The sequence below is a fragment of the Eptesicus fuscus genome, chromosome 18, assembly GCF_027574615.1.
Source record: "Eptesicus fuscus isolate TK198812 chromosome 18, DD_ASM_mEF_20220401, whole genome shotgun sequence".
Taxonomy (NCBI): Eukaryota; Metazoa; Chordata; class Mammalia; order Chiroptera; family Vespertilionidae; genus Eptesicus; species Eptesicus fuscus.
In genome coordinates, this window is record NC_072490.1 from 15,952,163 (window position 1) to 15,976,902 (window position 24,740).

At 38.8% G+C, this 24,740-nt stretch overlaps 1 protein-coding gene and 1 pseudogene across 3 annotated transcripts in view; both read right to left on the reverse strand.

The window, feature by feature from the left end:
* The window catches only part of ZCWPW2 (zinc finger CW-type and PWWP domain containing 2), a 61,476-nt gene extending 53,894 nt beyond the window's left edge, over positions 1 to 7,582 (reverse strand). For all 3 annotated transcript variants that reach the window (XM_054729688.1, XM_054729689.1, XM_008156820.3), the window contains exon 1: positions 7,241 to 7,582. In XM_054729688.1, coding sequence (XP_054585663.1) covers positions 7,241 to 7,575 — 335 coding nt within the window. In that variant the 5' untranslated portion in view covers positions 7,576 to 7,582. The remainder of the gene's footprint in view (positions 1 to 7,240) is intronic.
* Positions 7,583 to 20,072: 12,490 nt separating this feature from the next.
* On the reverse strand, positions 20,073 to 24,241 carry LOC114228568 (SIN3-HDAC complex-associated factor-like; annotated as a pseudogene).
* Positions 24,242 to 24,740: the final 499 nt, after the last annotated feature.

Consider the following 24,740-nt stretch of genomic DNA (forward strand, 5'->3'; position numbering starts at 1 on the left):
TAGGCAAATTAAAATATTTTGAAGTATCATCATTATATACTGAATTGTGTACAATTCAATTTATATGTTCAAGTCCTAACCCCCAATACCTCAGAATGAGATTGTGCTTGGAAATAACATCTTTAAGGAAGTAACTAAATTAAAAGGTGGGCCCTAATCCAATATGAGGGAGGACCATGTGAAGCCACAAACCCATCTACAAGCCAAGGAGAGAGCCTCAGAAGAAATTAACCTTGTTGACACCTTGATCTCAGACTTTTAGTCTCCAGAATTGTGAGAGAATAATTTTTTGTTATTTTTAAGCCACCCAGTCTGTAACGCTTTGCTATGGGAGCCCTAGGAAACGAATACAACCATATACTGTATAGTTAAGATAACTGGTACCATTGAGAAGTAGAAGGAATAATACAAAAATATTTTTGCCTCATTTCAATAATTATTTTAAAGCTAAATAAATCAAATAGATCAGTTTAAAATCTAAAGGATGCATACAAATCATGCTGCAAAGAATCTGAAATCACAAAAATACAAAATCCATATATTGTTTGGATTTGGGGACTGTAGATTATTAATGTCCTACTAAATTATCAATTGATATTAAAGTTATGAAGTCATAAATATAGAAATATATCTACCATAGCCAACTATAAAAAAGTTTCACAGATTATAGATTAATGAAAAGAGTTTATGCTTAGTATTATTAAGGTAAAAACACTTGATCCCAGGAAGCTGATACTAGTAAGTCCCGAGAAGAACTGCATGGAGGTGGTGACGAGGTGGTGACTTAGGTGTACCAGTCATCAGGGATGGTGGAGTGTGAGAATGGAACAGCTAGCCACTGTTCCCTGATGCTGAGCAGAGTCCTGTGGCTTTGGGCCTCTAAGGGTAAGGGAGGTAGAAGGCTGCCTTGGCCACCTTCCATCATGGAAGAAGAGGGGCTAGAGGATTACAGATTGAGTCACACTATCTGGAACCCAAACAAGCCTCATACTTTGGAAGAAAAGGAAACGATAATGGAAAGCAAATTGAGGTTCAGGACTTAAATGAAGACTGTCTGGTTATTATCAGGTTCACATAACAATATGTGAAAGCTCTTATTGGGCTGTGCTTAAGAGTAAAACTCGAGTTAATCTTTTAAAACTAAGTTGGAAATCCACTTTCTGAAGAAATCCACTCAAAAGAAGACTTCAATGGACTAAGGATAAGTGGCAGCTGCAATGGAGACCCCCAACTTTCTGAACACCAAGGAACAAGTAGGTGCTTCAATTTAATTAACAGCTTTTTACAAGAACCAAACTGATTGTTACATCATATTTGTTTAATATTTTTGTAAAATATAAGGGGCTCATGTTTAATACTATTGATTTACACCTCAAAGCAATTTTAAAAAGGATCATTGCCAAACAATAGCAAATTTATGCATAGCAACTACTCCATTCAGTGTCCGTCTCAGGATTTCTAACACTTAAGATATGAAAGAAAGAAATATTTTGCAATTATGTGTAAGATGAGCTGCTATTTTTCTGACACAAATTCTGATATAACTGTTTTTACATCAAACCTATTGGGCCCAAGAGTCTTCAATCTAAGTCACTACTCTATAAAATATAAATAAAAAAAGATGACTAAAAATTATTGAACGCCAACAAAAGAAAAAAAAAGCTTCTGTTCATTAAAAACATGTTATATTACAGAAAATATTGCATGTTGATTCTGAGATGAATTATGTTAAGTACTGTCAAATGTCTAAATAATTCTGGCACTTTTGTATTTCTTCAGGCGGTGCAAAGGAATCATCTGACTCCTAGTCTATATCTCGGCTAACTCAGAATGTTCCTAACAGTAGGAAGAGCTGAGCAGAGGCAATAGATGTAGAAAACATGATTACTTCCCTGCAGCTGCTACATCTATCATCTTCTCTGACTTGCTGTGATTGAAAAAAAGCTGCTGATGTCCATTTTTGCCCTCACTCTGACTCCAATTTCAGTTCCAAAACTGTCAATGATGACAGCACATTGTGCACGTCTACTTCCCAATTTTTCACTTTCATATTGATGAGAAATTGTGAAGCTTAAAGGTGAAGAGGGAGAGCAAGAGTAGGCAGCCCAATGGAAGTGTATCAGAATTACAAGGGAAGTGTATGATCCATTTTAGAATCTGTGAGTGTAAAATGTACAAACAACAAGGTTAAAAGGTATCTGGTTTTATAATCCCCTTGGGAGGGAAGGAGAACATTTTGGGAGAACAAGTGGTAAATTCAAGGGGAAGTGCAAATCCTATATAATAAAAGCCTAATATGCAAATTGTCCCCTCAACCAGGAGTTCAACCAGGAGTTTGTCTGCTCGCTATGATGTGCACTGACCGCCAGGGGGTGCGCGGAACATAGCGGGCGTCGGTGATGTGGTGCTGGCAGCAGGTGGCAGTGGAGGCACTGCCAACCCCAATGGGCTCCAATGAGAGCGGGATCACAGCGGGATGGTGGAGCACATGAGCAGGCAGCGCCAGGCTAAGTGGGTGCGAGCAGGGCCTGATCAGCCTGCCGACCACCCTGTAGATGGTGACCAGCAGCGGTGGTGGGGAGCGGGGCCGCCTCCTGGTTCCCAGGCACTGAGGGAGCCAGTGGGGCCTGATCGCCCTGCTGACTGCCCCACAGACAGTGACCAGTGGTGGCAGGGGCAGGGCTGCGGCCGGGATCCCAGGCACTGAGGGAGCCAGGCAGGGGCCCGATGACTCGGGCAAGGGGAGCACATGAGGGCCCAGAGGTCAGCTGAGACCTGCCCTTCCATGCCAGACGCTCACACTTTGAACACCGACCAGGCCTAGGGACTGTATCCATGCACAAATTTCTGGCACCGGGCCTCTAGTATATTATGAAGAAACTGCTAGCTTACATGTTTCTTATCCAGGAAAGTGATCTTTAATATGCTAGCTATTGCCCTCAATAGGAATTGAAGCTTAAGCATGTATTTATTTATTTCCAATGAGAAGAAGTACATAACTTATTTCTACTAGCAACTGTGGTTTGGATGTTTAAGGGGAGAGCAAATTTTACTTGGGCCTCATTCCTAATCCATGAGAAACAGAATAGATGAGCTGGAATCATCACTAACATTATATTTGCCAATAAATTTCTGGGCTGTGCCTAACTGCAGGGGTTGTTGGAGAGAAGAAATTTCCCATCCATACGCACACATGCACACACACGCACACACACACAGAGTATATCAATCCATAGGCAAAAAACACAAATTAAATAATAATTTGTTAATACTGAAAGGATCTAGTAGAAATCTCAATTTATAAACTTACATACTATATCTAAAAAGTATCACTGGGTTGGTTTGTTAACCTAAAGACATATTTTATTACTAAACTGTTTTACTATATTACATTAGGATGCAAATATATTTTCTATAAATTAATTTTCATATTCATGAGAAAGCTTTGTATGTCTGTGTAAATATGCCCAAGGTAGTTATCCTAAACAGAGCCTAGCATCTGTTTGACAATGTGTCCTACTATACTAAATAAGATATGCACTGTTCTCTTTTACTTTTAACTTCTATGCACTTTTTAGCTGAATACAATGATATTTGCAATTTTTAAAAATCAAGGCTGCTTAAGCATTATGGAGATAGTTTTTCTCTTCCTAGTACATGCAGATATCTCCACCTCAAAGCAGAGAGACATAGTCCAAAGGCAAGAGGTTGCATAAGTATTTTTACAAGTACATAAGTGTGTGCTAATTTACAAAGTGGAGGTAAATATAACTGTTATAATTTGATTTTCCATAGAGTTTGCTGTAGGAAAGAAAGTATTATTTTATTGGCAGGTGCAAGCGCCAGGCAGGACCGTGGCACACGGGAGCAAAGAATTTTCAGTAACCACCAGAGGCTCGCCCGGATGACAGCGACTAGCACCCTGCCTTGGTCTGGCGCCCGCGCTCACCTGTTCCACCATCCCGCCGTGCCGACACCCACCATGTTCCACTCTCTGCCACCTGCTGCCGACACCCGCCATGTTCCACGTGACCCCTGGTGGTCAGCGCACATGATAGCAACTGGTTGTTCGGTTGTTCTGCCATTCAGTCTACTTGCATATTAGGGTTTTACATATATAGATATACAAATATATATACACATATGTATATATATATACACACACAGAGAATATTTCATATTTGATCCCTAGAAAAGCTCTCAGTAACAAAATGTACAAATCTCAGAGCGATTTCCACATTTGCAAAGATATTAAATGTATTAGTTTGTTATGGCTGCCATAGAAAAATAACACAACCTGAGTGGCTTAAACAATAGAAATTAATTTTCTCACCATTTTGGAGGCTAGAAGTCCAAGACCAATGTGTCAGCAGAGTTGGTTTCTCCTGAAACCTCGCCCTGACTTATAGATGACAGCTTCATATGGTATTTGTTCTGTGCATCCTTGGTGTCTCTTTGTGTATATAAATCTCCTCTTCCTATAGGATCACTCAGATTAGATTAGGACCCACCCTAAGAGCCTATTTTAACTTAATCGCCTTTTTAAAGGCACTAATTCCAAATACAGCTACATTCTGAGGTTAGCGTTTTAACATGTGATTTTGGGGGACATAAATCAACCCAAATCTAGGTACATGACTTGAAGGTCTCTTGTGTATGTGATAGGTGTATGTTAGAATAAGCTCACCACAGTTTATGAAAGCAAACATATTCTTCATACAAAACAGTTCAATATGAATGCAAACAAGGTAACATGAGCCAGAGTATCCCAGCTTTAAGAATGTTAAGTGAGAGAATGTAATATAAAATAGCAAGGGATTCTGGGAAGAAGGCAGCAATGGTGTTATAGTTTTAGAATCTCCTGATTTTCCCATAAATACAGGCAGAACAATTATAACAGAAAGGCAAAAGCTGACACAAAACCTCTATAACAAAACCAATTGATAAGCTATACACATGAACACCAAAATGCAGGTACAAACTATCAACACTCACAAGACCCACATTATTAGCATCTTTATATATGAGAGAGAACAAAGTGGGAGGGGGCAGGCAACCAGAGTTCTGATGTGTTTGTGACATAAGAACCTTAAAACCATAAGAAGTTCTCTTTGGAAAGTCAAACTGAGTACAGCAGCCAAAATTGTGAGACCAAGAATGAAGGAGTTAGAGCAGCCTGGGCCCTATGAACACTTAAAACTAACTGACAGAGCTCCTTTTCAGAGCAAAAGCTCATGCTGAGGAGAAACTGCTGGGAGCATAATCCAAGTTTAATAGGGCAGGACTATAAGAATAAAGAAAAGAGATGGTACAAATAAAAGTGGGAATACAACACTAAAGGTTGAGTTAATACAAATTAAGAAAATAATGTAGGTTGTGAAAAAATATAAATTAGAATTAGAAAAACTAAAAGAAGTAGGTTTTGAAGAAAAGGAAGATTTGAACAGACAGGTGACAAAACTCATAAAAACATTTTAAAATTTTTCAATAAAGACTACCCTGGAGCCCTAACCAGTTTGGCTCAGTGGATAGAGCGTCAGCCTGCGGACTTAAGGGTCCCAGGTTTGATTCCGGTCAAGGGCATGTACCTTGGTTGCAGGCACATCCCTAGTAGGGGGTGTGCAGGAGGCAGCTGATCAATGTTTCTCTCTCATTGATGTTTCTAACTCTCTACCCCTCTCCCTTCCTCTCTGTAAAAAATCAATAAAATATATTTAAAAAAAAAAAAGACTACCCTGGAAAAAACACAAAAGACATTAAGTTCAATTGATAATACCTTCAGAAAGATAAAAGATGGAAAATAAAAAATAATTAAAATTTTAAAGATGAAAAGAGTTGAAGAAAAAATACCAATGATAAACAAAGATCTACCATAAGTAATATATATAAGCCCCAAAATAAGAAAATCAAAACAATGTAACAGGATACTTATAATTTTTAAAAAGTAATTGAAAAAAAAAAAAGACTTGAAACTATATACTGCACGTTACATTCTTGGAAAAAATAAACCCAGAATGGGAAACACTGAAGTAGACAATAGTAAATACACAAAAATCTAAAGAAGAAGAAGACAAAAAAGGAGAAGAGGGGGAGGAGAGGGAAAAAAGGGGGAGGAGAAGAAAGAGGGGAAAGAGGAGAAAAATCTAATCTAATAATAGAGGAATATGCAAATTTGTCTGTTACAGCATCACATCACCACTGGATCAGCAGGCTGTGTCCCCACCCTCTGCTCAGGCAGCTGCAAGGCCTGGGGCAGGATAGCATACAATAGGAGGGGCTAAGAAAGGAGAGGGAGAGAAGGCAGGACTGCATGCAGACAGGCCGAGAGGAGAAACAGAAATACAGAAAGGGAACAAGAAAAAGATGCAGGAATGGAAAAGGGAAGGAAACTGCACGCAGAAGTGGGTGGCGACTGTGGGGGGTGGGGGGGGGAGGAGGGGTTGGCAGAGCAGGTGTGTCCAGCGAGGGGCAGGACGCAGGTGGCGCTGAGCAGGGAGCCCCGCCCAGACGCCCCGCCCACCAGCAAGGATGGTCCGAGGCCTTCTGGGCAGAGGTGCTCCTGCTTCAGGGCAGCAGTGCCTGGGCTGCGCGGGCCTCGGCCATCCTTGCTGGGCCAGGTGTCCCAGGCAGGGAATGGGAGTAGGACAGCAGCAGGGAGGCTGGGGAGGCAGGGGGCGGCAAACACTTGGCCAGGGCTGAGCCCTTGGCTGGGGGTTAACGCGCCCCCACCCCAACGGTAGTTTTAAGAAGGGAAGGAAGGAGGGAAGAACTTTATAAAGGAGTCAGTAGAGAGCAGTTAAAGAAGGAAAGAGGATGTGTGAGTGAACTGTAGGAGCCATAATGAAAATCAAGTATAGTTGTGTACTAGGGACAGATTTTAAAAGTAGGAGTCAGAAAAGAAAAAAGATAAATGATAGTGAACTCGGGGCGGGGGGGGGGGGGGGCGGTGTCCCCTTAGCCCGGCGGCCTGCGCCTTCTCGCAATCTGGGAGCCCTCGGGCCTAAACCGGCAGTGGGACATCCTTAGTGCTCCCGCCATCGCTCTGCCTGGCTCAGGGCTTCTCTGGCTGAGCAGTGCTCCCCCTGTGGGAGCGTACTGACCACCAGTGGACAGCTCCTGCGTTGAGCGTCTGCCCCCTAGTGGTCAGTGCGCGTCACAGCGACCGGTTGTTCCGCCATTTGGTCTATTTGCATATTAGCCTTTTATTATATAGGATTATATAAAATAGCAAAAATCTTACCTTGGCCAATTCTTCAATGTTACCAAAACCAGGCTACCAACAGGTAGCTGTGAATAGACAATCTTAAATCCACTTCGATGAAACTGAGACTCTTCAGGAAAATCTTCTTCAGAAATAGAGCACTTATTATATTTTGAATCCGTGTTCATGTAGCAATACCATGATTCATTGTGATCAACTCTGGCTGCATCCTCACTTGACAACAACCTCCATTTCAAACAACTTTCACATTGAACCCACATTTTGTTTATATATGTATTGTTTTCCACGGAGGAATCCATTGCAGTGTTAAGACAGTCTACTATTATCTTACTGTCAAGTTTTTCTTTTTTCATAAATGAATTTAATCTGGAAAATAAGAGGAAAATAAAAGAATAAAGATTCAAGAATATAAGAAAAGTTCAATCCAAAATCCGAGAAATAGCTCTTTAAATATCATCTTTGCCACCTACTCTCTATCCTATAAAGATTATACATGTTGAGCATGTTGTGTTTTCACCTACCCAGAAACAAAATAGATGCATCAATTCCTTTGGGCACAAAATGCTCCAAAATTAAAAACAAGAACAGTATGATGGAGCAGAAGACTAGAGGTTAATATCTATTAATCTACTATATCACACACATCTGGTAGATATCCAATACTTTTGCCATAAAAAATAGTTAAGGCTTATTGAATGCTATGATCCAGGTATCATTCTAAGTGACTCATGCACACAACTTATATAATCTTCCCAACAACCTTAGTATAACCATTTTTAAAGAAATAATTTTAAAGAAAAAACTGAAGCAAAGAAAGGTAATTTATTTAAGGTTCCAGAGCTTATATATGGTAGAGTAGAATTAAGATGAAGGCAGTTTGGTTCCAAATTCAGTGATATTACCTACTAAGCAGTACTGCCTCTGGGTATATATTATAGCATGACTTGATAAGCCCATTCTTTTTCTAATTCTGAGGAAAATCAAATGCAGAAAAACATTTCATCATATGAAAATGTGAAATGCTTTAAGAAAATTAAAAAATTTTTGCATGTATAATTTTACCTTTTATTAATTTAAGTGATTTGAAAAAGAACATTTCTCAGAGCTTTCTTATTATAAAAATGTTAAACTTATAAGAAAAGTTAGCATTGTATGATTAAGGTCTCAATTTCTAACTTCAACAATAATTGCTATGTGCATACTACTAAAATATAGTTAAACTAATAATTACTGTAATGAATAAAATATAAGTAAAATATTAGCATCTTATTTTGCAATGCAGAATCTATTTTTTAAATTTAAAAAACTTAGATATGCTATATTAATGAGTTAGTAGAACACTACTAGCCAAGAATATGCACCATTTAAAAAAGCTCTTAACTCATGATTTAATTTTATGTTTTGAAACTCACTTATATGCCTTTCCAGGATAACTACAAATAGCTTTAGAAAAAAACTGCCAATATGTTACAATTGATACAATTCACAATTTTTGACCTACTAATTCCACTCATGTGAATGCATCCAAAGAAAATTTTCCAGTTTCTCTCCTGTTATTGATTTCTAGTTTCATACCATTGTGGTGATAAAAGATGATTGATATCATTTCAATGTTCTAATATTTGTTAAGGCTGGTTTTTGGCCTAACATATGTTCTATCCTGAGGACCGTTGCATGTACATCTGAGAATATGTATTCTTCTACTATTGAATGTTCTCTATATGTTAGATTCTTTTCATCTAAAGTGTAGTTTAAGTCAAATGGTCCTGTATTGATTTTGTCTGAGTGATCTATCTATTGTTGATAGGGGCGTATTGAAATCCCCCATTATTATATTGCTATCTATTTCTCCCATTAATATTAGCTTCTTTATTTTGATGCTCCAATACAGGATGCATAAACATTTTCAATCCTATTGATAAATTAACACCTTTATCATCTATCTATAAATAACGTAATACGCAAATAGACCGAACAGCAAAACTGAACAACCAGTCACTATGATGTGAGCTGACCACCAGGGGGCGTGTGCAGAACATGGTGTCAGCAGCAGGTGGCAGAGCGCAGAACATGGTGGGCATTGGCCGTGGTGGGATGGTGGAGGTGAGTGGGGGTGCCAGACCAAGGTGGGGCACTAGTCGCTGTCATCGGGGCAAGCCTCTGGTGGTTACTGAAAATTCTTTGCTCCTGTGCACCATGGTCACACCCAGCACTTGCACCTGCTGCTGGTGCCAGCCCCACTTGCACCCGCTGCCAGTGCTGGAGCCCAATGCCGGCACTGAGTGATTGGGGCTGGTGCCAGGCGCCGGCAGCAGGTGTAAGCAGTGGATGCTGGCCCCAATTGCCCTTCAGGGCTTCTCCACCTCCTCCTGCTCCCGAGGGCAATTGGGGCAGCATCCACCGCTTGCACCCGCTACCGGCGCCGACCCTAATCACTTTGCACCATCAGCGGGTGTGAGTGGGACCAGCATCATCAACACGTGGGAGTGGTGGCGGCGGGAGTGGGGCTGCCAGCAGACTGGGGACCGGGGGGCCATGGTGGGAGGGGCTGGGCGGGGGTGCGGAGGATGGGCCGAGACCTGTCCCTGTGCCCACTGCAGCCTCGCGACTCACAGTTCCTTTCAAGGTGCACAAATTTGTGCACTGGGCCCCTAGTTATATAATAACCTTGGCTTTTTTTCAAGTTTTTACTTAAATTCTATTTTGTCTTGATATTTAGTATAGTAACCTCTGCTCTCTTTTGGTTTCCATTTGCATGGAATATTATTTTTCATCCTTTCACTTTCAGTGTATGATTAGAGAATTAGTCCATTTACATTTAGAGCATCTATACTAATAATAGTGGAATATGCAAATTGTCTAGGACGCCATCACAGTAACAGTAATGACTGAACAGCAGGCTGCGTGGGGCAACAAGGCCGGCAGGGGGGTTGGTGAGGGGCAACCAAACAACTGAACACCAGGCTGTGTGGGGTGACCAGGCCGGCAGGGGAGTTAGTGAGGAACGACCAAACGACTGAACAGTAGGCTACGTGGGGTGACCAGGTCGGCAGGTGGGCAGTTGGAGGTAACCAGGCCAGCAGGGGGGCAGTTGGGGGTGATCAGGCTGGTGGGGAGGGAGGGGCAGTAGGGGGCGACCAGGCCAGCAGTGGGGGGCAGTTAGGAATGATCAGGCAGGCAGGCAGGTGAGCAGTTAGGAGCTAGCAGTCCTGGATTGTGAGAGGGATGTCAGACTGCTGTACATCCCCCAAGGTGTCCCAGATTGGAGAGGGTGCAGGCTGGGCTGAGGGGACCCCTCCCTCCTGTGCATGAATTTCATGCACCGGGCCTCTAGTTTTTTTTAATAAAAAAGGGCTATTAACCTTTTCTTTTCTGGGTGTATAGATCCTTTGTTCCTTTTTTCTTCTGTTGCTCTCATGCTTTGTGACTTTCTGTAGTGATATTCTTTGATTCCTTTCTCATTATCTTTTGTATATCCAGTATAAACTTTTGCTTTGTAGTGACCACGAAGTTTACATAAAACATTCTATAGTCCATCCTAAGCTGATAACTTCAATGGCATACAAAAGCTCTACACATTTACTTTCCCCCACATTTTGTTTTTGATATCACAATGTACATATTTTTATGTTGTGTATGCATTAAAATGTTTTGTAGCTAGACAAAATACTTGTCTTTTAACATTTATGAGAGTAATATGTTATTTACACATCACTATTACATAATATTCTGAATTTGACCTTTACAAATGAGTTTTATACTTTCATGTTTTCATATTACTGATTAGCATTCTTTCATTTAAACTTGAAGAAAATTTTTAGCATTTCTTGTAAAGATTGTATTATATAAACTATTCCTCATAAAATGGAGCAACTCTATAATGTAGAGGTTAATAGTATGGGTTTTATGCCAGTCAGACCTACATTAAGATCTAAGAATATCTACTGAATAGCTGTGTGGCCTTGAGCAAACCATTTAAGATATTTTTACCTGGAAAGTGGGAATACTACCAGCACCTACCTCGTAGAGTGTTCTGGATGTTCACTAAAATAATGCATGTATGGCATGAACCAAGAAGCACAGCACATAGTAGGTGCTCATTAAATGGTTGCATTACTTTCTTTTCTTAAGCTTTCAAACTGCATCAACTTACATTATTTGATATATCCCTAATATATCCAATGTGTTCTGTCTCTACTAGTATGTCTTTGCTCATGTTACCCTCCTTACTCTATCATAATCTGTAAATTTTCCACTTTTAAAATCTACCTCAAATACCATCTCTTTTAAGAAGTTTTTCTGGATATCCCCAACCAGCTGCAATTTCTCCCTGCTTGACCTTCGTGTCCTCTTAACTTCTGGTATGTATAACATTCTGCTTCGTATTATAGTGATGTGTACTGACTACTTCCTATCACTGGACTGTAAGCTATCTGATAGAAGAGGTATTATTTGTGAGTTGCCAGCAATGAATTAATTGATGATAGAAAAATTGCCCTTTTTATATTGACTCCAAAATGCCTAAAAATGCTTTACATGCAGGGATTTTTCATATCACTTACCTAATTTTATTCAATTTCTCCTATACTTCTGTGAAGCATCTGGAACTGAATAAATATTCTAACAGATGGGGAAGGGATTAGTGAGCAATTTTTATTTGTAACAATACATTACAATGCATTACTAGTTAAATTGAATTTATTAAAGAAACCACCAAGGTCTGCAGAACTCCATTAAACAGTTCTAGACAACTTAATACAGTATAATCATTATATATAATTTGTAGTATTAAAGTGAAAATCATGAGCTAAAGAAGAAAATAAGAAAATTCCATATAGATTTTACATAAATTCTCCAAAGACTTTTGTATTTCATGAATGTTATTTTAGAATGTTATAGCAGAGCCTGAAAAAAAATAAGATCAATTTTTCTTGAATAGAAATATTACATAGTTCCATTGTTCAACAGAACAAAGGTCTTTAAGATGGAGTATAGCCAATGTGAATTCTTGTGAAGCATCAGTTTTTATTACAATGTATATACATTTTATGACTGATGCATCCCAGATGGTAAAATTACAACATACCCAAGGAGTTCTGAACAATATCAGAATTTAATGAGACTGTGTGAATACATACATACAGACGAGGAATGAAGATAAATGGCTACTTATAATAGAAATTGTTTTTATTGTTTGTATGTGAATGAGAAAAATGACTGTTCTTCCAAACAAACAAAATTGTCATTATTCTTTTGCTCTCCAACATTGTTGTTATAGGAAGTAATCCATTTTTAACCACAGGCTATCCCAGACAATACAACTCCTCTAGGTTTGAGAAAGTAATGGTATCTGAATTGTTGTATTCAAAGTTGGAGCATTTCAGCCTTATAATTTCAATTTCAATCACTTCTATTTTCTAGATAATATCTCACCTGTAACCAATGTGTGGCCCAGCAGTTGAGCATCAACCCAGGAATCAAGAGGTCATGGGTTCCATTCCCAGTGGGGGGCATGCAGCAGGCAGCCAATCGATGTTTCTTTCTCGTCGATGGTTCTCTCTATCCCTCTTCCTTTCTCTCTCTCTAAAAATCAATAAGATCATATTTCTAAAATTTTACTAAATTTTAAATTACTAAACCCGCCTACTTTCAAAGAGAACTTGAATTAATTTTAATGTTATAAATTAACATTTTATAATAGTCAAGAGACAGTAGGAAAGGATGAGTACTTGGAATAAAAAAATATAGTTTCTAATCTTGGTTATGCAACTTTCCAGCTGTGTAATTTTCAGAAGGCCTCAATGTTCCCGTCTGTAAAGTAAGGAGAGTAGAGCTAGATGACCTCTGAAAAGTTGTCCTGCTTTAATGGTTCATGATTGATGCATTCTGGCCATTTTTCTTCAAAAATCTCTACTCCCTGCACTGGATTATCAGCTCCTCTATGTTCTTTTAGCCACATATCAGAGTTTAAATTTCACCAGCCCTCCTTTCATCACTGTGTTAGTCTTGTTAGCTCTGAAGACTTGCTAAACTTTATTTGCTTTACAGTAAGTGTTGGTTTTCAGTGTTTATTCTGTCTTTGGTTCAATATGTAATCTCCCTTACGTAGGCAATCATATTAGGCTACAAGGTGTATTTCTTGCCAGTCATTAAAATGCGGCACTCTTCTTCACCTTCAATCCCCATCCGGAGCCTTCAGACTGATAGCTTCCAGCATCTCTCATGAAAGATGCTTTTATCACAATCTTCAAGACAATTAATGATAGCAGATATAAATTCGAGTCCATATTCTCCCAATTATTGGCTGTATAACTTTGAGAGTCATTTAAAGTCTTGTAATTTTATCTGCAAAATTATTTCATAGAGAGGTTGAAAGGATGATTTTTTAAAATAAATAAATATAATAGTGAACAGTAATAGAAATAAAAATGCATCTGTAGCAAGGACAGTCAAGTTTGAAAGTTTTGCAGTACTCCCAGAGGGGGAATTTTAAAAAATTATTCTTAGAAAGATTTTATGAAGGAGAAAAAATACTACAGAGAAGAAAGGTGAGGTCTATAATAGCAAAAGGAGATAGGGGTTCCACTGGGATGGATCTGAAGAAGTCACATATCAACCTAGCAAAGTTTAAAAATAATATACTTACAATTTTAAAATGATAAAGAATTATTTGACATTCTCTTACACTATTCAACATATGAATTTAGGGGCACATAACAATCAGTAAAACCAAAACCTGGTTCCTTAAAAGAAAAAATTCAGGAATACGTCATATTAGATATATAACTATAGGACTTTAAAATTTTTAAATTACTAGAGGATACCTTGTATATATTTAACTCAAAAGAAAATTTTAGTTTCCTTTTGAGCATAAGAAAACAATGACTATGTTAATCTCATTTTAAAAAGTAAACTTTTAAAAACCCTAGCTAAAGCAGATCAGATCTGTGAAATGAATCAGATCTGTTAGAGAAAAATTAATCATGGCCAAATATGCAATGAGAAGTAATTAATGAGTCCAAGACTGGTCCCCTGAAAGATGGCCTCCCAAATGTGACGTCCTACAAAGGTCCATGGAAGTTAACTATGGCCAACAATTCTAGCCAACAATGTTTGGATCTCAGTGCCACCTCCACCTCCCATTATGCCAGCAAGGGGGCTGGTGCTAGCCCAATCATGTATACTGATGGGGCTTACTGTGTTACAATCGCACTACTAACATGCAACATCTTGAAGCTAACTGTAATCACAAGGCTTAGATTTTAGTTGGGCTGGGACTGCCCATCAACCTCAAATGCCATGCTCTCAGAATTGTGCTGGGATCAAAGTTCTGCCACATTATATTACTACTAGAGGCCTGGTGCACGAATTCATGCATGGGTGGGGTCCCTTAGCCTAGCCAGTGATTGGGGCTGTCTTGCCCAGTTCCAGTCCTGATCAGGGCTGGCTGAGGGGGAGGGACTGTGGGAGCTTGGCCGGGTGTGGGAGGTTGGCTGTGGGAGCGCACTGATCACTAGGAGGCAGCTCCTGCACTGAGTGTCTGCTCCCTGGTGGTCAGTGCACATCATAGCTACTGGCCGGTTGTCCAGCTATCTGATCATAATAGTCACTTAGGCTTTTATATATATAAAAGCCTAAGTGACTATTATGATCAGATAGCTGGACAACCGGCTATATATATATTAGAGGCCCGGTGCACAAAATTCATGCACTCGGGGGAGGGCAGCCCTCAGCCTGGCCTGAGCCCTCTCACAGTCTGGGAGCCTCGGGGGATGTCCGAATGATGGCTTAGGCCTGCCCCCCGGGAGCGGGCCTAAGCCATCAGTAGGACATCCTTAGCACTGCCACAGAGGTGGGAGAGGCTCCCGCCACCACCATTGTGCTTGCCAGCCATGAGCCCGGCTTCTGGCTGAGCGGCGCTCCCCATGGGAGCATACTAACCACCAGGGGGCAGCTCCTGCATTAAGCATCTGCCCCTGGTGGTCAGTGCATATTATAGCGACTGGTCATTCTGCTGTTCAGTTGATTTGCATATTAGCCTTTTATTATGTAGGATACATTGTATTCTGGTCCCTGGTCATGCTAAGGAAGTAGCTGGTGTTTCTCTAATATTCATTAAAAGCTCCATAGCTCATGGTCAAGGTCCTTTCACAATGAAGTTTGTCATAGGCCTTATTAAATCTCTATGTTTTGATTCAGGTGGAATGAGGCAAAGGAGATTCATCCACTGAGCTACGGATCCCTGTCTGTGAGCTCTAAGAAATGCTACTCCAGCAGGGTTGAAAGGTATGCTGCTTGGCCACCTGCACTGTTTGCATGGCATGCCACTTTACAGATTAAAGAAGGAAAACCATATAATATTAACATTTGCCACCCCAAAAGCATGTGAGAAAATCAATATTCATTCATGATTTTTACAACAAAAAATAAAATCTCAATCTCGCACCATTTATATAAAGAAAAACTTCAGAGTGACTAAATAATAATGTAAAAATATATAAAATAACATATATAACACTGAAATAGAAATGTATTTGTATGTAAAACACAAAAGCCATAGAAGATTGATAAACTCGAACATGTTGAGATTCTGTGTAAATAAACTATAAAAACTCCATAAAATAAGTTGAAAGGCAAGAAATATACAAGGATGAAATATTTTCAATATACAGACATATGGATCAATATTCAGAAATACCTTAAAATATGAGGTGAATGTACTCAGTAGAAGAGCTTTAGGAAAGCAGGGAAGCCTCAAGGTTGCTTTTGTTTACAGTCATTAAATTTTTTAAAAAATATGTTTTATTGATTTTTTACAGAGAGGAAGGGAGAGGGATAGAGAGCTAGAAACATCGATGAGAGAGAATCATCGACCAGCTGCCTCCTGCACACCCCCTACCAGGGATGTGCCCGCAGCCAATGTATATGCCCTTGACTGGAATTGAACCTGGGACCTTTCAGTCCACAGACCGACACTCTATCCATTGAGCCAAACCGGTTTCGGCTAAATTGTATAATGAGACTAAATCTATTTAATATCCTAGTAAAAGTCTGATAATCAGAATCTAACAACATAAAAGCATAAAACAGACTTGTGATTTCAAATATATTAATACAAAGTATATGACTACGTAATACATTCCTTGACCAAAGAAAGGGGGAAGGCAGAAAAGACAACTATGAGTGGGTATAGTAAAAAAGAAATACAGACATAGAGATAATCCATATTGTAGTATATTCTATCATCAATACTAGCCAAAATGTACAAAATAATACTAGATGTACCGGTTAATAAGAGCGGATTTTGTAATCAAAGAAAAATGATAATTTCAAGAAAAACATCAAGTGCCTTATTCGAAGTAGTGTCCATTGCTAGCTACACATTTCCCCATCTTTCAGGTAATTTGTGGATACCATCCAAATAGAACTTTTCTTGTTTTGAGGCAAACCATTCAGAGACCCAATTTTTCACTTCTTGGTATGTTTTGAAGTGCTGCTCAGAAAGTGCGTGTGCCACGATCGGAACAAGTGGTAATGTGAAGGAGCAAGGTCTGATGAATACAGCGGGTGGGTTAATACTTCCCAGGCAAGATCTTTTAACGTGTCTTTAACTGGTTTTATAGTGTGTGATGGTGCGTCATCATGAAGCAAAATTACTTTGCTGTGTCTTCTGGAATATTCTGGTCATTTCACGATCAAAGTGTGGTTCAAATTGATTATTTGTTGTCAGTAGCAATCAGTATTAATGGTTTCACCTGGTTTTAGAAGCTCATAATACACCACACCTTCCTGATCCTACCAAACTCAGAGTGATTTGGCCTTGCAATCGATGTTGATGGTTCACCTGGGTCAACCCATGATTTTGTGCATTTGAGATTCTCAAAATAAATCCACTATTCATCGCCAGTCACAATTTGATGCAAAAACGACTTTCTTTTGTGCTGTTGAAGCAACATTTTACTGATGACTTTTCGGTTTTCCATTTGTCTTTTCGTTCAGTTGATGTGGCACCCATTTTCCTTCCTTTAAAGTCTTTCCCATTGCTTGTAAACGATCAAAAATTGTTTGCTGAGCAACGTTTAATCTTTCTACAAGTTGTTTTTGAGTTTGACACACATCTTCATCCAGTAATGCTTGTAATTATTGGTCTTCAAACTTTTTCAGTTGACCTAGACATTCTTTGTCTTTCACATCAAAATCATCACTTTTAAAGTATTTAGTCCAGCATTCACAAGTATCTTGAGATGGAGCATGTTCACCACAAGCTTCCCGAAGTATTCAGCAGCACTTTTCTTCAAAATTATGAATTATAACTTCCCACAAATGCTCTTTTTTCGAGCTTGAAATTCAACATTTTTAAGGTGTAAAAATATTTATGATGTTAACACCTTCAGAAAATTTGACATATAAAGTTTTGAAGCTTGTCAATACAACAAAATAGCATACATATCAAACCCATATATATCAACATATGTGTAACTCCATCTATTGAAAAAAAAATCCGCATTATTAACCTGTACACCTAGTATTCAAATAAGGCTCATGAGAGAGATGATAATGACTAAGACTCTTATACATATCAAAGTCTAAGGAGAGATCCCACCCAACTCACTATGTAGTTTGTGTATATGGTGGCATGTGGTAAGTAGGTTTTTCCAAAAGAAAGTATACAATTTTAATTTTAGACTAATAAGTATAAAATTACAGGATACCCATAAAAATGATTAATTGCTTACTGTTATTTAGACTATCCAATTTTTAGAAGCCAGTTTTAAAAATCAGCATTGAGTCACATTTTAATAAGGTAGGCAAAATGTTTTTTCCTTATTATAAAAACTCTGAACTGGTGATGTTTCATTCCTGAACTTTTAGAAAAGTGACAATGACAATACATTGGTTTGGGCTCAAATGAGAGAGGCATTTATTTATTTATTAAATATATTTTATTGATTTTTACAGAGAGGAAGGGAGAGAGAGAGAGTTAGAAACATTGATGAGAGAGAAACATCAATCAGCTGCCTCCTGCACACCCCCTACTGGGGATGTGCCTGCAACCAAGGTACATGCCCTTGACCGGAATCGAACCTGGGACCCTTGAGTCTGCAGGCTGACGCTCTATCTACTGATCCAAACCGGTTAGGGCTGAGAGAGGCTTTTAATAAAGGCTTTAGAACTAAAGAGCTTCACACTCAGGATTCACTAATCACTTAATATCACAATGTTTCAAAAGCCTGACTAAAAGATCCACCCTAAAACCAACCCACTCAGCATTAATACACACCTTTTTCTTCCAGAAATTTTATTTAATATGAAATGAAAAAAAAATCCTAATCGGTTAAAACAAACCAAATGCCCACACTGTATACAGGTAAATACTTCACACAATGGTCAACTGAATCCAGAGTTAAAAGTAAATTGTGCAGGTTTTCAGTGAAATAATCAGTCATATAATATAAACAAAAGCCAACTATTTACATATGTGGTAAACCCTCTAAGAAATGTACCCCAAGAAGCATTAACCTTTGTGCTGTGTCATCATGACAACCTACACAATTTATTTTTCATATAGTGTAACATTTTAATAGAGTGTATTAGCTACTGCATGGTAGTACTTTGGTATATTCCTACAAGATCTCTTATCTTAAAAGTTTTCCCAAAGAGGACCTTTGGTTCTGCTTTAGAAGACTCATATAAATTAAACACCTTATCAAATATTAACACACAGGGAGGTAACACAGGATGCAACACAGATAGTCAAGTTACTTCTTTGTATATTTAGGAATTACTTTCTCCTTCAAGGTGTTGACACTAGAAAGCTTAGTCTGTCCTGTATATTTCAGTAGTAAAGGTTTGAGTGATTAGAACCTTGGCAAAACCGTAATTCAAAATTATTAATACTTCCAGTGACAAGGCTATGTGACCAAGTTACTACAAATTTATATTTATCAGGAAAACAAATATAGGCAATGAGGTACCCCAGTACCTCAGAATTTAACTATATTTGGAGACAGGGTATCTAAAGAGGTAATTAAATTAAAATGAAATCATCAGGGCAGGTTTTAATTCAATATCATGGTGTCCTTATCAGAGGAGAAAATCTGGACATAGAAACCTGCAGACGGAAGATGATGTTAAGACCCAGGTGCAAGACAACCACCTATAAGCCAAGGAGAGAGCCCTGGAACAGATCCTTAACTCAAGGATCTCAGAAAGAGCCAACCCTAAAGACACCTTGCTTTGACTTCTAGCCTCCAAAACTGTGAGAAAATAAATTTCTGTTTAAACCACTTAGTCTGTATTATTTTGTTACTAGAGGCCCGGTGCATGAAAATTCATGCACTGAAGGGGAGAGTCCCTCAGCCTGGCCTGCCCCCTCACAGTCTGGGAGCCCTGAGGGGAGGGAGGAGACCTGGTGATCAGGGGAAGGCAATACCCCCATCACCCATCTGCTGCTGTCACTGCCAGCAGCGCAAGCCTCAGCCGGCCCTGGTTACCTGAGCCACGGGTGGCCCTGGGCGGCTGGGCAGCCGCCATCTGAGTCTTGTCTGAGCCTCGGGCCCGCCCTGGGCAACTGGGCAGCTGCCATCCGAGACTTGCCTGTGCCTTGGGCCGGCCCTGGGCGGCTGGGGGGCTGAGCGCCGCCATCTTGTGGCTATGGGCGCCGCCATCTTTGAGGGCATGACAGTCAATTAGCATATTCCCTCCTTATTGGCTGTGGGCGCCACCACCTTTGTGAGGGTGTGATGGTCAATTAGCATATTCCCTCTTTATTAGATAGGATGGTAGCTTTGGTGAACTAATGCAACCACTTTTCCAAAATTTGGTTCCTCTTCTATATAAACCTCAGGCACTACTCCTCAGTGGAAATGGTTAGAGGCTCTCCCCCGCTGTTCCTTCAGCTTCTCAGACACTGCTTTCTTATTGCTGCAGCAAGGTTTAAAAGGATTTCTCCAAATTGCCTTTTAAGATAAACCCACAACATATTTTCTGCCTTTTCCAACATGTGAGGTTAAATGAAAAAGACAGGTGTTCTTATTAGAACCGGAAGCCATCTGCATGAGAGCCACCATCTGACTGGTAACTGCAATAGGAGATGGGGCTAGAGAAGTACTTGAGGTGGTACCCTGGGCATCAGAATCGTGAGGCTGAAATTCTTCTCACAGTTCACTGATCTGGTTGCTTCTTTATCCTGTTTCCAGATAAACTTTTCACTTTCTTTGGTGTCAATACAGAGAGTTCAGGCTGGGTCCTGCCCTTGTATCTACCACATGATTCCAGTTTTTGTTTTGATTTTTTTTTTATCCTGCCAGCAGCTTTTTCTTCCTTTTCACAAGTAGCACTCAGCCACTGTGAAAGTCTTCTGTAGTCTCACGTAACCGCAAACAGCCCTGAAAGTCATTTCATCATTTACTGTCACTAAATTGAGAATTGGAGAACCTAGCTCTGCAAATACAGCAACCCTCTCTACTTCAGTATGTCTTTGGCTTGTAAAACTAAACATCTTTTCTTCTAGAAATAGTCTTCCAAAGCAGCCATTCCACACTCATCTTCTCTTTTTCCTCTTGCACCCTTAGTGATTATTCGAAACGTTTATAAATCTCAGGCTATCTTCTTCATTCTCAAAAGATAAACTTTCCTCCTGCAAGAAAATCTCCATCCCTTTTCACGTCAATACCTAAAAGCTTATCTAAAACTGTTCTCTCATTTATTTGCTGCAGTTTCAGACCACTGTTTCTTTGTTTTGAAATACTTTTTTTTTTTTTAAAGGGAAGAAATATTTCTTGATTGCCCAGCTGGCATGGTTCAGTGATTGAGGTCACGGTTCCAGTCCTGGTCAGGGCACATGCCCGGAGTTGCCCGCTTGATCCCCAGTGTGGAACGTGCAGGAGGCAGCCAATCAATGATACCCTCTCATCATTGATGTTTCTGTTTCTCTCACCCTCTTCCTTCCTCTCTGAAATCAATAAAAATATATTAAAAAAAAAAGATAAATTCTTGAGGGTTTGATATGATCCAGACAATGCTCAGGCAAAGACAAGATGCCTCTCCTCAAGTAACATTAAGTACTATTATAAGACAACTACAAAATGCTGCGGAAGCACATAAAGCACACCTGAGACTTTCCGATAGGCTAGGGCAGTGGTCGGCAAACTCATTAGTCAACAGAGCCAAATATCAACAGGACAACGATTGAAATTTCTTTTGAGAGCCAAATTTTTTAAACTTAAACTTCTTCTAATGCCACTTCTTCAAAACAGACTCATCCAGGCCGTGGTATTTTGTGGTAGAGCCACACTCAAGGGGCCAAAGAGCTGCATGTGTCTTGAGAGCCACAGTTTGCCAACCACGGGTCTAAGCCAATCTGAAAAATGATTAAGTAGGAGTCAATGCCTCTACTATGCGCCCCAGCAGTCTCTACACCCTCTACATACCACTTATCACATCGTGAAAATCCATTTAGGGAAAGATTAATTTCTATATTGTTAGCATCTAAAACATACTTGCCAAAGAGAGGCATTGAATATTTATAATATTATGAAATAATATGGACCTCAGAGTTAGACTGACCTAACCATTGTTGATATTCAAAACATGTAGCAATGAGGATGGCTGTATCAATGGAATAACTGTAGTTCTGGATTTAAATTCTGGCTCCATTTCCGATGATATTTTTAAGTGAAGACAAGTCATTTAAATGATCTGAACATAATTTTATCATGTGTACATGACAGTAATAATAATTTATAGGATGAAATTTTAATTTTAATGATGAAACAGCATATGAAAAAACCCATTTCAGTGCCTGGTACACTAAAGACCAATAATAATTTTTTTACTTCGTTGCTAAACTGCTTTAAAGTGAGTTATAGTTGTAGTTACATTAAAAAATTAAAATATGCAGAATCCAATGCAAAATGAAAGCACTCTAATTATTTTGTCTTACCTTCATGATTTTTCACCAGTGCACAGCTTAATTATTTGGCTTCTAAGCTTTAAAATGCATTTATCCTTAATCTTCTCTATGATATAAATTTAACATTGACTGTTCATTCATTTATCTAATTAACAGTGCCTTTATGTCAACTGTAGACCATATTTAATGATTCAACAGAAATTTATTAAGAGTCTATTATCAGTGCAAAATCATATTTATCTTTACCATTCAGGGACTAGTTTGTACAGATACTACTGGATAGCTTATAGCTTAATAAATGTTCCAAGATGCTTAATAAATATTTTTTTTGTTTTAATAATGTATATAATTGATGGTTTTCATCTAATATCAGCAATCAAATCAGAACGAAAAGAAACAATTCATTTCCATACTAAAAGGCTTATATCTTTTGCAGCAACTATATTCTTCTGCTTTACAAATTTTCAAGGGGAATATTAATAATTAGAAACCTGATTAACTGTGCTAAATGCCAACTTCAAAACTTAGTAATCAATCTATATATTTTAGGTCTATATTAGATGGCTGTGAGTATCCAGCTTATTCAGTATATTGAAAATAACTGATCCAACAAAGATAATTAAAATTAAGCTCTTCAGACTGTCAACCAAATGTAATAGTGCCATAAACGGACTAGAATTATACCTGTAGGTTGAACAAGGAGAGTATTAATTTCAGGCTGGCTTATTTATTTCTCCTTTACATGTGGCCATTCTCAATTGACCTTTATGTAAGCTGTATTAGCTTGGAAGTCACATAGTTCATTTGCTTAAAGATAGAATGTTGTGGAAGAACAGTCTTTATTAAGTTTACCACTTCTAATCATAAGACACAAAATTTCTAATCATAAGACATAAAAATAGAACCTCAAGCCAATCTAATTAGATAATTTCAATTGATTATTCAAAATGATTTATCTGTTGTCATTTATTTTCCTTATTTTAAAAATGTGTCATAATTCTAATAAGTAAAAAGTGAAAACTTTCTTACTCTGGGTTCTAGTGAGTAACTACATAATTATTGTTTCAAGAATCACTACACAAATATTAAGAAAAGAAACCTTTCACTTACGAGTTTTGAAATAAGAATTTGTAAATGGAAGTAGTTTTAAATTGCATAATACAAAACTGAAAGCATGATTCAACATGTCACATCTTAATTTGCAAAGCAAATATGACATATATGAGTAAGCTGGAATTATTACTCTGGAAAGAAACAAACTAAAGGTTTTGACCCATTTGTCCAATTTTCTTTTTAATTTCTATAGAGTAGCCTCTCCTCTTTTGGCCTGGGAGGAAACCGTGGACTGCCTGTCTTTCTGCATGATGAGATGGGAAAGACAAGGAGACACCTTCATTTCATAAAATACCTCCAACAACCTCATATTCACCCTCCACCTTCTATTTGCAATGGTTCTCAACCTTTCTAATGCCACGACCCTTTAATACAGTTCCTCATGTTGTGGTGACCCCCAACCATAAAATTATTTTCGTTGCTACTTCATAACTGTAATTTTGCTACTGTTAATGAATCGTAATGTAAATAATCTGTTTTCCGATGGGCTTAGGCCTGTGGTCGGCAAACTGCGGCTCGCGAGCCACATGTGGCTCTTTGGCCCCTTGAGTGTGGCTCTTCCATAAAATACCACTGCCTGGGCGAGTCTATTTTGAAGAAGTGGCGTTAGAAGAAGTTTAAGTTTAAAAAATTTGGCTCTCAAAAGAAATTTCAATCATTGTACTGTTGATATTTGGCTCTGTTGACTAATGAGTTTGCCGACCACTTAGGCTCTACAGCAGCGGTTCTCAACCTGTGGGTTGAGACCCACAGGTTGAGAACCGCTAGCAGGGTCGCCTAAGACCATCGGAAAACACAGATATTTACATAACGATTCATTAACAGTAGCAAAATTACAGTTATGAAGTAGCAACGAAAATAATTTTATGGTTGGGGGTCACCACAACATGAGGAACTGTATTAAAGGGTCGCGGCATTAGAAAGGTTGAGAATCAATGAAGAGCCTTCAGAGCCCGCCCAGATGGTTCAGGAAGACTGAGCCCTACCGCCATGGTGGACACCTGTCCAGCCTGCTCTGTGCTGAAGCTCCTGGGCTCCCTTTGACAACATGCTCACACCCAGTTCCTCTCAGAGTATTTGCCGAAATCCGTTGTTCACTCATTATTCTCCAACCCTCTCCTTTTCTGTTATGTGCATATTTTCTTCTCTTTACTTTTTAATTGTAGTTTTAATAGGAAAAGATAGAAATAAATGTCTGTCATCTTGAACAGAACTTGACAATTTGCTTTAACAATATTATAAACATTTCCCCATGTTATTAAATGTCTACACTAAAACTGTAATTTTAGTTTTGAAGCTAAACATATTCTTTATTTACTCCGATTTAGTTTAACATTCTTCAGTATTTTACTAAAACAAACCGCTTGGTTTTTAATTTTTCTCCCCTTCCGCTGCCCTGATTGGCTATGGATGAACTTCAGGAATTAACTATTAAACTTGTACGGCGCACTACCGAAGCAAACAAACAGGATTCTTGTCCACTAAGGTAAA